Consider the following 15,256-nt stretch of genomic DNA (forward strand, 5'->3'; position numbering starts at 1 on the left):
CAGAGCAGGTTATCAGCAGTACAGAGTATTTCAGCCCGACCAATTTCTGCAATTCCAGCTGTACTTTGAGTATTTTAAGTTTAGAATCTACAAATGTGCATATACTAACCGTCTATTGATGCATTCTCCCGCCCAGTATGTGTGTTTGGATGATCGATACGTTTGGAAATGACGAGCAGAGACATCGGTTCTGTCCTCCCCTCTGTAGTATGGAGAAGTTTGCGTCTTACTGCCTGACGGAGCCAGGTGAGGTCTGACCACAGGATGTGCAGATTGTCATTTATCGGGTATGAAAACGGGGGAGTAAATTGTGCAAAATAGACACATTGGGTCTGACGCTGAGTTGGATGTAAGTCAGGCGTATGTGGCGCGCACAAAGAAAATGTGTATACGCACCTGTCTGCTGCCTTGTACACACTGTGGGGGGTATCCAGTTAGCTGCGAAAAGTTATCTGCGATAATTCTCAATAGCGCTTATCGCAAATTTCTCTTCACCGTCTCGGAGCTGTTGATAAGTAGTTCAGCATCTCTTTTTTAAGGTAAAAATGTTGGGATTTGGGGCCTAATTCATACCTGACCGCAGCAGCAAATTTGTTAGCTAATGGTCAAAACCATGTGCAGTGCAGGTGGGGCAGATGTAACATGTGCAGAGAGAGTTAGATTTGGGTGGGGTGTGTTTAAACTGAAATCTAAATTTCAGTGTAAAAATAAAGCAGCCAGTATTTACCCTGCACAGAAACAATATAACCCACCCAAATCTAACTCTCTCTGCACATGTTACATCTGCCCCCCCTGCAGTGCAGCATGGTTTTGCCCATTAGCTAACAAATTTGCTGCTGCGATCAGGTCTGAATTAGTCCCTTGGTTCTGAACCCCTGGGACACCCCTCTGAATGACTAATTAGGCACTTAGGATGGATAATCTGCGCACTGCGGTGTTAAAGTATTATGTCTGGGGTGTGCTGCTAGTTTCAAGGGGTGTCCTAAACCCCTTGTAATTTAACAAGTACCAAAGGATATTTCACCAAAACTGCGCTCACCCCCTTGGTGTTGTCAGCGTCAGCCAGAGGAAGACCAGAATTGGTTGAAACGCGTTGGAACACTGTCATTACTGCACTTCATTCACCAGCCAGCAAGGACGGAACGCTGCCAGCACCAGCTGCGGTCACGTGACTCACTCAAACCCGGAAAGAAGGTGATGCGACTTAGACGAACAGACGCCGGAGAGGTAAGCAGGTGGGACCACGAGGGCACGGTAAAGGGGGTAGAAGGAAGAGGAGTCTCTGTCCTAAACAGGGGAACGCGCGGTTCACGGCCAGGACGAGCCTGAACTGACGGGTCCCCACCGCAGACAGCGTCCTCCCTCAGCAGCGATCAGCTCGCAGTGGTGCGTCTGGAAACCGACAGGCGCTTGAGGGCTGACGCTAAACAGGGCAGGATCGCTCCGGAGCTCCCACTTCCCCTAACCAACCCAGCACTCAAGATGTCCAGGGTTGAGCGCAGTTTTTGGTGAAATATCCTTTGGTACTAATTAGGCACTTAGATATTTTTAATTATTTTTCTCTTACGTCCTAGAGGATGCTGGGGACTCTGTAAGGACCATGGGGTAAAGACGGGCTCCGCAGGAGATAGGGCACCTAAAAAGAACTTTGACTATGGGTGTGCACTGGCTCCTCCCTCTATGCCCCTCCTCCAGACCTCTGTTAGATCTTGTGCCCAGAGGAGAATGGGTGCACTGCAGAGAGCTCTCCAGAGTTTTCTGTGGAAAAATAATTTTGTTAGGTTTTTTATTTTCAGGGAGCCCTGTTGGCAACAGGCTCCCTGCATCGTGGGACCGAGGAGAGAGAAGCAGAGCTGGCTTGTAAAGTTGGGCACTGCTTCTAAGGCTACTGGACACCATTAGCTCCAGAGGGAGTCGGAACACAGGTCTCACCTGGGGTTCGTCCCGGAGCCGCGCCGCCGTCCTCCTTACAGATGCCGAAGATAGAAGCCGGATGAGAAGGCAGAAGACATCTTAGGCGGCAGAAGACATCAGATCTTCATGAGGTAAGGGGCGCCATTGCTCCCAGTCACACACACTGAGCAGCACTGAAGGGTGCAGGGCGCAGGGGGGGGCGCACTGGGCAGCAATAAACCTCACATTTTGGCCAAATAAAGTTTGATTAGGCTGCGGAGGCAGTAAATCTATGATCCCCCGCCATTTTATTGAAAAATCACTGGGACCGAAGCCCGCCGTCGGGTGGGCGGGGCTTGATCCTCAGCACTAACCAGCGCCATTTTCTCCACAGAAGCTGCATGAGGAAAACGCTGGCTCCCTGGTCTCTCCCCTGCTGAACTTCACAGGCTGGAAAAAAGAGGAGGGGGGCACATTAGCGACGCAGTGAGTGGGAATTGGCATAATATATATAAAAAAGCGCTATCTGGACATATTTTTTCCAGTGTTTTTAAGCGCTGGTGTGTGCTGACATACTCTCTCTCTGTCTTTCCTTAGGACCTGGTTGGGGTTTTGTCCCCTTATAGGTTAATCCCTGTGTGTGTGGGGTGTCGGTACGTGTGTGTCGACATGTCTGAGGCGGAAGGCTTCTCCAAGGAGGAGGTGGAGCAAATGAGTGGTGTGTCCCCGTCGGTTGTGCCGACTCCAGATTGGATGGACATGTGGCATATGTTGAATGCAAGTGTGGCATCTTTACATAAAAGGCTTGATAAGGCTGATTTAGGGGGGACATCAGGGGGTCAATCCTCGGATTGGACCGACTCACAGGGCCCGTCGGGGTCTCAAAAGTGTCCCTTAACACAAGACACTACTACCGACACGGATTCTGATTCCAGTGTCGACTATGACGAAGTAAAATTGCACCCTAGGGTGACTAAAACCATTCAGTGTATGATTGTGGCAATAAGGGATGTGTTGCATATTGGGGATGAACCCTCGGTCCCCGACACAAGGGTACACATGTTTAAGGAAAAGAAACAGATTTTCTCTGACGTCCTAGTGGATGCTGGGGACTCCGTAAGGACCATGGGGGAATAGATGGGCTCCGCAGGAGACTGGGCATACTATAAGAAAGATTTGGTACTACCTGGTGTGCACTGGCTCCTCCCTCTATGCCCCTCCTCCAGACCTCAGTTAGATTTCTGTGCCCGGCCGAGCTGGATGCACACTAGGGGCTCTCCTGAGCTCCTAGAAAGAAAGTATATGTTAGGTTTTTTATTTTACAGTGAGACCTGCTGGCAACAGGCTCACTGCAACGAGGGACTAAGGGGAGAAGAAGCGAACCTACCTGCTTGCAGCTAGCTTGGGCTTCTTAGGCTACTGGACACCATTAGCTCCAGAGGGATCGACCGCAGGACCCGTCCTTGGTGTTCGTTCCCGGAGCCTCGCCGCCGTCCCCCTTACAGAGCCAGAAGCAAGAAGATGGTCCGGAAAATCGGCGGCAGAAGACATCAGTCTTCACCAAGGTAGCGCACAGCACTGCAGCTGTGCGCCATTGCTCCTCTCACACACTTCACACTCCGGTCACTGAGGGTGCAGGGCGCTGGGGGGGGGGCACTCTGAGCAGCAATAAAATCACCTTGGCTGGCAAAATAACCACAATATATAGCCCCAGAGGCTATATATGTGGTAATTACCCCTGCCAGAATACAGAAAAAAGCGGAAGAAAAGTCCGCCGAAAAAGGGGCGGAGCCATCTCCCTCAGCACACTGGCGCCATTTCTCCCTCACAGTTCCGCTGGAAGGAAGCTCCCTGACTCTCCCCTGTAGTCTACACTACAGAAAAGGGTAAAAAAGAGAGGGGGGGCACAAATTTGAGGCGCAGTAAATATTATAGCAGCTATAGGGGACATAATTCAGTTAGTCCCTGCATTATATAGCGCTCTGGTGTGTGCTGGCATACTCTCTCTCTGTCTCCCCAAAGGGCTTTTGTGGGTCCTGTCTCCTTTAAGAGCATTCCCTGTGTGTGTGTGTGTGCGGTGTGTCGGTACGGCTGTGTCGACATGTTTGATGAGGAGACTTATGTGGAGGCGGAGCAGATGCCTATAAATGTGATGTCACCCCCTGCGGGGCAGACACCTGAGTGGATGGACTTATGGAAGGAATTACGTGCAAGTGTCGACTCCTTACATAAAAAATTTGACGACATGCCAAATGCGGGACAGCCGGCTTCTCAGCTCGTGCCTGCCCAGGCAATTCAAAGGCCATTCAGGGGCTCTAAAACGCCCACTACCTCAGATGGCAGACACAGATGTCGACACGGATACTGATACCAGTGTCGACGACGATGAGTCAAATTTAATGTCCACTAGGGCCATTCGTTGCATGATTGAGGCAATGAAAATAAGAATTTACTTACCGATAATTCTATTTCTCATAGTCCGTAGTGGATGCTGGGACTCCGTCAGGACCAAGGGGAATAGCGGGCTCCGCAGGAGACAGGGCACATCTAAAAAAGCTTTTAGGTCACATGGTGCGTACTGGCTCCTCCCCCTATGACCCTCCTCCAAGCCTCAGTTAGGTACTGTGCCCGGACGAGCGTACACAATAAGGAAGGATCTTGAATCCCGGGTAAGACTCATACCAGCCACACCAATCACACCGTACAACTTGTGATCTGAACCCAGTTAACAGTATGGTAACACAAACGAAGTAGCCTCTGAACAGATGGCTCACAACAACAGTAATAACCCGATTTTTGTAACAATAACTATGTACAAGCATTGCAGACAATCCGCACTTGGGATGGGCGCCCAGCATCCACTACGGACTATGAGAAATAGAATTATCGGTAAGTAAATTCTTATTTTCTCTAACGTCCTAGTGGATGCTGGGACTCCGTCAGGACCATGGGGATTATACCAAAGCTCCCAAACGGGCGGGAGAGTGCGGATGACTCTGCAGCACCGAATGAGAGAACTCCAGGTCCTCTTTAGCCAGAGTATCAAATTTGTAAAATTTTACAAACGTGTTCTCCCCTGACCACGTAGCTGCTCGGCAAAGTTGTAATGCCGAGACTCCTCGGGCAGCCGCCCAGGATGAGCCCACTTTCCTTGTGGAATGGGCCTTTACAGATTTAGGCTGTGGCAGGCCTGCCACAGAATGTGCAAGTTGGATTGTACTACATATCCAACGTGCAATCGTCTGTTTAGACGCAGGAGCACCCAACTTGTTGGGTGCATACAATGTAAACAACGAGTCAGATTTTCTGACTCCAGCTGTCCTTGAAATATATATTTTTAATGCTCTGACAACGTCCAGTAACTTGGAGTCCTCCAAGTCGCTAGTAGCCGCAGGCACCACAATAGGCTGGTTCAAGTGAAATGCCGAAACCACCTTAGGGAGAAATTGAGGACGTGTCCTCAATTCTGCCCTGTCCGAATGGAATATCAGATATGGGCTTTTGTATGACAAAGCTGCCAACTCCGAAACTCTCCTGGCTGAAGCCAGGGCCAACAGCATGGTTACCTTCCATGTAAGGTATTTTAAATCTACCGATTTTAAAGGCTCAAACCAATGAGATTTGAGAAAATTTAGAACCACGTTCAAATCCCACGGTGCCACTGGAGGCACTATTGGGGGTTGTATATGTAGTACACCTTTGACAAAAGTTTGTACTTCAGGCACTGACGCCAATTCCTTCTGGAAGAAAATTGATAAGGCCGAAATTTGAACTTTAATGGACCCCAATTTGAGGCCCATAGACAATCCTGCTTGCAGGAAATGTAAGAATCGACCCAATTGAAATTCTTCCGTTGGAGCCTTCTTGGCCTCACACCACGCAACATATTTTCTCCAAATGCGGTGATAATGTTGTGCGGTCACTTCTTTCCTGGCTTTAATTAAAGTAGGAATAACTTCCTCAGGAATGCCCTTCTCTTTTAGAATCCGGCGTTCAACCGCCATGCCGTCAAACGCAGCCGCGGTAAGTCTTGGAACATACAAGGTCCCTGCTGAAGCAGATCCCTTCTTAGAGGTAGAGGCCACGGATCCTCCGTGAGCATCTCTTGAAGTTCCGGATACCAAGTTCTTCTTGGCCAGTCCGGAGCTACCAGTATTGTTCTTACTCCTCTTTTCCGTATAATTCTCAGTACCTTTGGTATGAGAGGCAGAGGAGGGAACACATACACTGACTGGTACACCCACGGTGTTACCAGAGCGTCCACAGCTATTGCCTGAGGGTCTCTTGACCTGGCGCAATACCTGTCCAATTTTTTGTTGAGGCGAGACGCCATCATGTCCACCTTTGGTTTTTCCCAACGGTTCACAATCATGTGGAAAACTTCTGGATGAAGTCCCCACTCTCCCGGGTGAAGGTCGTGTCTGCTGAGGAAATCTGCTTCCCAGTTGTCCACTCCCGGGATGAACACTGCTGACAGTGCTACGACATGATTCTCCGCCCAGCGCAGAATCCTTGCAGCTTCTGCCATTGCACTCCTGCTTCTCGTGCCGCCTTGTCGGTTTACGTGGGCGACTGCCGTGATGTTGTCGGACTGGATCAACACCGGCTGACCCTGAAGCAGCGATTTTGCCAGGCTTAGAGCATTGTAGATCGCTCTTAGCTCCAGTATATTTATGTGAAGAGACGTCTCCAGGTTTGACCACACGCCCTGGAAGTTTCTTCCCTTTGTGACTGCTCCCCAACCTCGTAGGCTGGCATCCGTAGTCACCAGGACCCAGTCCTGTATGCCGAATCTGCGGCCCACTAACAGATGGGCAGTCTGCAACCACCACAGGAGAGACAACCTTGTTCTCGGTGACAGTGTTATCCGCTGATGCATGTGCAGATGCGATCCGGACCATTTGTCCAGCAGATCCCACTGAAATGTTCGTGCATGGAATCTGCCGAATGGAATCGCTTCGTACGAAGCCACCATCTTTCCCAGGACTCTTGTGCATTGATGTACTGACACAGTTCCTGGTTTTAGGAGGTTCTTGACAAGTTCGGATAACTCCCTTGCTTTCTCTTCCGGGAGAAATACCTTTTTCTGAACCGTGTCCAGAATCATGCCCAGGAACAGCAGATGTGTTGTCGGGGTCAATTGAGATTTTGGAAGATTTAGAATCCACCCGTGTTGCTGAAGCACTACTTGTGTTAGCGCTACACCGACTTCCAGCTGTTCTCTGGACTTTGCCCTTATCAGGAGATCGTCCAAGTAAGGGATAATTAATACGCCTTTTCTTCGTAGAAGAACCATCATTTCGGTCATTACCTTGGTAAAGACCCGAGGGGCCGTGGACAACCCAAACGGCAGCGTTTGAAACTGATAATGACAGTCTTGTATCACGAACCTGAGATACCCTTGGTGTGAGGGGTAAATCGGGACATGTAGATAAGCATCTTTTATGTCCAAGGACACCATGAAGTCTCCTTCTTCCAGATTCGCTATCACTGCTCTGAGTGACTCCATCTTGAACTTGAATTTCTTTATGTACAGGTTCAAGGATTTCAGATTTAGAATAGGCCTTACCGAACCGTCCGGTTTCGGTACCACAAATAGTGTGGAATAATACCCCTTTCCCTGTTGTAGGAGGGGTACCTTGACTATCACCTGCTGAGAATACAGCTTGTGAATGGCTTCCAAAACCGACGTCCTTTCTGAGGGAGACGTTGGTAAAGCAGACTTTAGGAACCGGCGAGGGGGAGACCTTTCGAACTCCAGCATGTAACCCTGAGATACTATCTGCAGGACCCACGGGTCCACTTGTGAGTGAACCCATTGATTGCTGAAAATCTTGAGTCGACCCCCCACCGTTCCTGAGTCCGCTTGTAAAGCCCCAGCGTCATGCTGATGGCTTTGTAGAAGCCGGGGCGGGCTTCTGTTCCTGGGCAGGGGCTGCTTGCTGCCCTTTCTTACCCTTTCCTCTGCCTCGCGGCAGATAAGACTGTCCTTTTGGTCGCTTTTTATAGGAGCGAAAGGACTGCGGCTGAAAAGACGGTGTCTTTTTCTGTTGGGAGGGGGTCTGAGGTAAAAAAGTGGATTTGCCGGCAGTTGCCGTGGCCACCAGGTCCGAAAGACCGACCCCAAACAATTCCTCTCCTTTATATGGCAATACTTCCATATGCCTCTTGGAATCCGCATCACCTGACCACTGTCGCGTCCATAAACTTCTTCTGGCAGATATGGACATCGCGCTTACTCTTGATGCTAGAGTACAACATCCCTCTGAGCATCTCGCATATAAAGGAAAGCATCCTTTAATTGCTCTAGAGTCAATAAAATACTGTCCCTATCCAGGGTATCAATATTTTCAGTCAGAGAATCCAACCACACTACCCCAGCACTGCACATCCAGGCTGAGGCTATTGCCGGTCGCAGTATAACACCAGTATGTGTGTATATACTCTTCAGTGTAGTTTCCAGCCTCCTATCTGCTGGATCCTTGAGGGCGGCCGTATCAGGAGACGGCAACGCCACTTGCTTTGATAAACGTGTGAGCGCCTTATCCACCCTAGGGGGTGTTTCCCAGCGCGCCCTAACCTCTGGTGGGAAAGGGTATAATGCCAATAACTTCTTGGAAATTAGCAGTTTTCTATCGGGGTTAACCCACGCTTCATCACACACGTCATTCAATTCCTCTGATTCTGGAAAAAATACAGGTAGTTTTTTCACCCCCCACATAATACCCCTTTTTGAGGTACCAGCAGTATCAGAGATCTGCAAAGCCTCCTTCATTGCCGTGATCATATAACGTGTGGCCCTATTGGAAAATACGTTTGTTTCTTCACCGTCGACACTAGATTCATCTGTGTCGGTACCCGTGTCGACTGACTGAGGTAAAGGACGTTTTACAGCCCCTGACGGTGTCTGAGACGCCTGAACCGGTACTAACTGGTTTGCCGGGCGTCTTATTTCGTCAACTGTCTTTTGTAATGTGCTGACATTATCACGTAATTCCATAACTAAAGCCATCCATTCCGGTGTCGACTCCCTAGGGGGTGACATTACCATCATCGGCAATTGCTCTGCCTCCACACCAACATCGTCCTCATACATGTCGACACACACGTACCGACACACAGCAGCCACACAGGGAATGCTCTAATCGAAGACAGGACCCCCTAGCCCTTTGGGGAGACAGAGGGAGAGTTTGCCAGCACACACCAAAAACGCTATAAATGTATATAAACAACCCTAGAAGGTGTTGTTTACTATATATGCGCTCTTAATATATAAATATCGCCAATTTATGCCCCCCTTCTCTTTGTTACCCTGTTTCTGTAGTGCAGTGCAGGGGAGAGACCTGGGAGCCTTCCTCACCAGCGGAGCTGAGCAGGAAAATGGCGCTGAGTGCTGAGGAGAATAAGCTCCGCCCCTTTTTCGGCGGGCTTTTCCCCGGTTTTTAATAAACTGGCCTGGGTTAAAATACATACATATAGCCTTAATGGCTATATGTGATGTATTTATTTTGCCACTAAAGGTAATTATATTGCTGCCCAGGGCGCCCCCAGCAGCGCCCTGCACCCTCCGTGACTGAGTCAGTGAGCCGTGTGACAACAATGGCGCACAGCTGCCGTGCTGTGCGCTACCTTCAAGAAGACTGAGGAGTCTTCTGCCGCCTGCTTTCCGGACCTCCGTTCTGCCGTCTCTTCAGCGTCTGTAAGGGGGATCGGCGGCGCGGCTCCGGGACGAACCCCAGGCTGACCTGTGTTCCGACTCCCTCTGGAGCTAAGTGTCCAGTAGCCTAAGACTCCAATCCATCCTGCACGCAGGTGAGTTGGAAATCTCTCCCCTAAGTCCCTCGATGCAGTGATCCTGTTGCCAGCAGGAATCACTGAGATTGAAACCTAAAAAAAAACTTTTCTAAACAGCTCTTTAGGAGAGCCACCTAGATTGCACCCTCTCGGACGGGCACAAAAACCTAACTGAGGCTTGGAGGAGGGTCATAGGGGGAGGAGCCAGTACGCACCATGTGACCTAAAAGCTTTTTTAGATGTGCCCTGTCTCCTGCGGAGCCCGCTATTCCCCTTGGTCCTGACGGAGTCCCAGCATCCACTAGGACGTTAGAGAAAGAGGTTTTACACATTTCTGATATAAACCCAGGTACCTCAAAAAAGGGTATTATGTTTGGGGAGAAAAAACTACCAATAGTTTTTCCCCCATCTGAAGAATTAAATGAAGTGTGTGAAGAAGCGTGGGCTTTCCCTGATAAAAAATTGGTGATTTCAAAAAAATTACTAATGGCGTTCCCTTTCTCGCCAGAGGATAGGTCACGTTGGGAAACTCCCCCTAGGGTGGATAAAGCGCTCACACGTTTGTCTAAAAAGGTGGCACTACCGTCTCCGGATACGGCCGCCCTAAAGGAACCTGCTGATAGAAAGCAGGAGGCTATCCTAAAGTCTATATATACACACACTGGTGTTATACTGAGACCAGCTATTGCTTCAGCGTGGATGTGCAGTGCTGCTGTTGCTTGGTCAGATTCCCTGTCAGAAAATATTGACACCCTGGACAGGGACACTATATTGCTAACCGTAGAGCATATAAAAGACTCAGTCTTGTACATGAGAGATGCACAGAGGGAGATCTGCCGGCTGGCATCTAGAATAAGTGCATTGTCCATTTCTGCTAGGAGAGGCTTATGGACTCGGCAGTGGACAGGGGATGCAGATTCTAAAAGGCACATGGAAGTTTTGCCTTATAAGGGTGAGGAGTTATTCGGGGATGGTCTCTCAGACCTTGTTTCCACAGCAACAGCTGGGAAGTCAGCATTTTTGCCCCATGTCCCCTCACAGCCTAAGAAAGCGCCGTATTATCAGGTACAGTCCTTTCGACCCCAGAAAAACAGGCGGGGAAAAGGCGGGTCCTTTCTGTCTAGAGGCAGAGGAAGGGGAAAAAAGCTGCACCACGCAGCAGGTTCCCAGGAACAAAAGTCCTCCCCCGCTTCTTCCAAATCCGCTGCATGACGGTGGGGCTCCACAGGCGGAGCCAGGTACGGTGGGGGGCCGCCTCAAAAATTTCAGCGATCAGTGGGTTCGCTCACAAGTGGATCCCTGGATCCTTCAAGTAGTATCTCAGGGGTACAAGCTGGAATTCGAGGCGCCTCCCCCCCGCCGTTTCCTCAAATCGGCCTTACCGACAACTCCCTCGGGCAGGGAGGCTGTACTAGAGGCAATTCACAAGCTGTATTCCCAGCAGGTGATAGTCAAAGTACCCCTACTTCAACAAGGATGGGGTTACTATTCCACACTGTTTGTGGTACCGAAACCGGACGGTTCGGTGAGACCCATTTTAAATTTGAAATCCTTGAACACATACATAAAAAGATTCAAGTTCAAGATGGAATCGCTCAGGGCGGTTATTGCAAGCCTGGACGAGGGGGATTACATGGTATCCCTGGATATCAAGGATGCTTACCTGCATGTCCCCATTTACCTTCCTCACCAGGAGTACCTCAGATTTGTGGTACAGGATTGCCATTACCAATTCCAGACACTACCGTTTGGACTGTCCACGGCACCGAGGGTGTTTACCAAGGTAATGGCAGAAATGATGATACTCCTTCGAAAAAAGGGAGTTTTAATTATCCCGTACTTGGACGATCTCCTAATAAAGGCGAGGTCCAGGGAGCAGTTACTGGTCGGAGTAGCACTATCTCGGGAAGTGCTACAACAGCATGGCTGGATTCTAAACATTCCAAAGTCACAACTGGTTCCTTCCACACGCTTACTGTTCCTGGGGATGATTCTGGACACAGAACAGAAAAAAGTGTTTCTCCCGCAGGAGAAAGCCAAGGAGCTGTCATCTCTAGTCAGAGACCTCCTAAAACCAAAACGGGTATCGGTGCATCACTGCACACGAGTCCTGGGAAAAATGGTGGCTTCATACGAAGCAATTCCGTTCGGCAGGTTCCATGCAAGAACCTTCCAGTGGGACCTCTTGGACAAGTGGTCGGGATCGCATCTTCAGATGCATCAACTGATAACCCTGTCTCCAAGGACCAGGGTGTCTCTACTGTGGTGGCTGCAGAGTGCTCATCTTCTAGAGGGCCGCAGATTCGGCATACAGGACTGGGTCCTGGTGACCACGGATGCCAGCCTTCGGGGCTGGGGCGCAGTCACACAGGGAAGAAATTTCCAGGGACTTTGGTCAAGTCAGGAGTCGTCCCTACACATAAACATTCTGGAACTGAGGGCCATTTACAATGCCCTAAGTCAGGCAAGGCCCCTGCTTCAAAACCAGCCGGTTCTGATCCAATCAGACAACATCACGGATCCAATCAGACAACATCACGGCAGTCGCCCATGTAAACCGACAGGGCGGCACAAGAAGCAGGGTGGCGATGGCAGAAGCCACAAGGATTCTCCGATGGGCGGAAAATCACGTACTAGCACTGTCAGCAGTGTTCATTCCGGGAGTGGACAACTGGGAAGCAGACTTCCTCAGCAGACACGACCTACACCCGGGAGAGTGGGGACTTCATCCAGAAGTCTTCCTACTGTTGGTAAACCGTTGGGAAAGGCCACAGGTGGACATGATGGCGTCCCGCCTCAACAAAAAGCTAAAGAGATATTGCGCCAGGTCAAGGGACCCTCAGGCGATAGCTGTGGACGCTCTAGTGACACTGTGGGTGTTCCAGTCGGTTTATGTGTTCCCTCCTCTGCCTCTCATACCAAAGGTACTGAGAATAATAAGAAGGCGAGGAGTAAGAACGATACTCGTGGTTCCGGATTGGCCAAGAAGAGCTTGGTACCCGGAACTTCAAGAAATGTTATCAGAGGACCCATGGCCTCTACCGCTCAGACAGGATCTGCTACAGCAGGGGCCCTGTCTGTTCCAAGACTTACCGCGGCTGCGTTTGACGGCATGGCGGTTGAATTCCGGATCCTAAAGGAAAAGGGCATTCCGGAGGAAGTCATTCCTACGCTGATAAAAGCCAGGAAAGAAGTAACCGCAAACCATTATCACCGCATTTGGCGAAAATATGTTGCGTGGTGTGAGGCCAGGAAGGCCCCTACAGAGGAATTTCAGCTGGGTCGTTTTCTGCACTTCCTACAGTCAGGAGTGACTATGGGCCTAAAATTGGGTTCCATTAAGGTCCAGATTTCGGCTCTGTCGATTTTCTTCCAGAAAGAACTGGCTTCACTGCCTGAAGTTCAGACTTTTGTAAAGGGAGTGCTTCATATTCAGCCCCCTTTTGTGCCTCCTGTGGCACCTTGGGATCTCAATGTGGTGTTGAGTTTCCTAAAATCACATTGGTTTGAACCACTTAAAACCGTGGATCTGAAATATCTCACGTGGAAAGTGGTCATGTTATTGGCCTTGGCTTCGGCCAGGCGTGTGTCAGAATTGGCGGCTTTGTCATGTAAAAGCCCTTATCTGATTTTCCATATGGATAGGGCAGAATTGAGGACTCGTCCCCAGTTTCTCCCTAAGGTAGTATCAGCTTTTCACTTGAACCAACCTACTGTGGTGCCTGCGGCTACTAGGGACTTGGAGGATTCCAAGTTACTGGACGTAGTCAGGGCCTTGAAAATTTATGTTTCCAGGACGGCTGGAGTCAGGAAAACTGACTCGCTTTTTATCCTGTATGCACCCAACAAAATAGGTGCTCCTGCTTCTAAGCAGACTATTGCTCGCTGGATTTGTAGCACAATTCAGCTGGCGCATTCTGCGGCTGGATTGCCGCATCCTAAATCAGTGAAAGCCCATTCCACGAGGAAGGTGGGCTCATCTTGGGCGGCTGCCCGAGGGGTCTCGGCTTTACAACTTTGCCGAGCTGCAACTTGGTCAGGGGCAAACACGTTTGCTAAATTCTACAAATTTGATACCCTGGCTGAGGAGGACCTTGAGTTCTCTCATTCGGTGCTGCAGAGTCATCCGCACTCTCCCGCCCGTTTGGGAGCTTTGGTATAATCCCCATGGTCCTTACGGAGTCCCCAGCATCCACTAGGACGTCAGAGAAAATAAGAATTTACTCACCGGTAATTCTATTTCTCGTAGTCCGTAGTGGATGCTGGGCGCCCATCCCAAGTGCGGATTGTCTGCAATACTTGTATATAGTTATTGCCTAACTAAAGGGTTATTGTTGAGCCATCTGTTGAGAGGCTCAGTTTTATTTCATACTGTTAACTGGGTTTAATATCACGAGTTATACGGTGTGATTGGTGTGGCTGGTATGAGTCTTACCCGGGATTCAAAATCCTTCCTTATTGTGTCAGCTCTTCCGGGCACAGTATCCTAACTGAGGTCTGGAGGAGGGGCATAGAGGGAGGAGCCAGTGCACACCAGGTAGTACCAAATCTTTCTTATAGTGTGCCCAGTCTCCTGCGGAGCCCGTCTATTCCCCCATGGTCCTTACGGAGTCCCCAGCATCCACTACGGACTACGAGAAATAGAATTACCGGTGAGTAAATTCTTATTATTAGCTTTCCCACATCTCATGAATTAAATGAATTCTTTGGAAAAGCTTGGGAGACTCCGGATAAGAGACCGCAGATCCCCAAAAGAATGTATATGGCATACCCTTTCCCTAAGCAGGACAGGGAGATTTGGGAATCACCCCCCACTGTGGACAAGGCCCTGACGCGCTTGTCCAAGAAAGTGGCGCTACCGTCTCCTGACACATCGGCCCTTAAGGACCCTGCAGATAGCAGGCAAGAAACTACCTTAAAGTGTGTTTATTCTCATACGGGTGCTGTGCTAAGACCGACAATTGCGTCGGCATGGGTGTGTAGCGCAATTGCAGCTTGGACAGATGAGCTGACAGATCAATTTGATAATATGGATAAGGATACTATATTCCTAACTCTAGCCCATATTAAAGACGCAGTCTTATTTATGAGGGATGCTCAGAGGGACATTGGATTGCTAGCTTCTAGGGCCAATGCCATGTCTGTCTCAGCGAGAAGATCCTTATGGACTCGCCAATGGACGGGTGATGCGGATTCCAAAAAACATATGGAAGTACTACCTTATAAGGGTGATGTATTGTTTGGGGATGGGCTGACGGACCTGGTTTCCACAGCTACAGCAGGTAAATCAAATTTTTTACCATATATTCCCCAACAGCAAAAGAAAGTAACACCCTATCAGATGCAGTCCTTTCGGTCGCACAAGTCCAAAAGAGGTCGGGGATCCTCTTTCCTCGCCAGAGGTAAGGGCAGAGGCAAGAGAGCACCTGCTTCGGCAGGTGCCCAGGAACAAAAGTCCTCCCCGGCTGCTCCAAAACCCACAGCATGACGCTGGGGCTCCCCTGAGGGAGTCCGCACCGGTGGGGGCACGTCTTCGACTTTTCAGTCAGGCCTGGGTCAGTTCGGACCT

The 15,256-nt window shown here is 49.8% G+C and overlaps 1 protein-coding gene across 1 annotated transcript in view; it reads left to right on the forward strand.

The window, feature by feature from the left end:
• Positions 1-15,256, forward strand: part of ACAD8 (acyl-CoA dehydrogenase family member 8) — a 128,507-nt gene that overhangs the window by 38,085 nt on the left and 75,166 nt on the right. Inside the window, exon 4 of the mRNA XM_063943791.1 lies at positions 137-246. Coding sequence (XP_063799861.1) covers positions 137-246 — 110 coding nt within the window. The remainder of the gene's footprint in view (positions 1-136; positions 247-15,256) is intronic.

Source organism: Pseudophryne corroboree, chromosome 10 (genome assembly GCF_028390025.1).
Source record: "Pseudophryne corroboree isolate aPseCor3 chromosome 10, aPseCor3.hap2, whole genome shotgun sequence".
NCBI lineage: Eukaryota > Metazoa > Chordata > Amphibia > Anura > Myobatrachidae > Pseudophryne > Pseudophryne corroboree.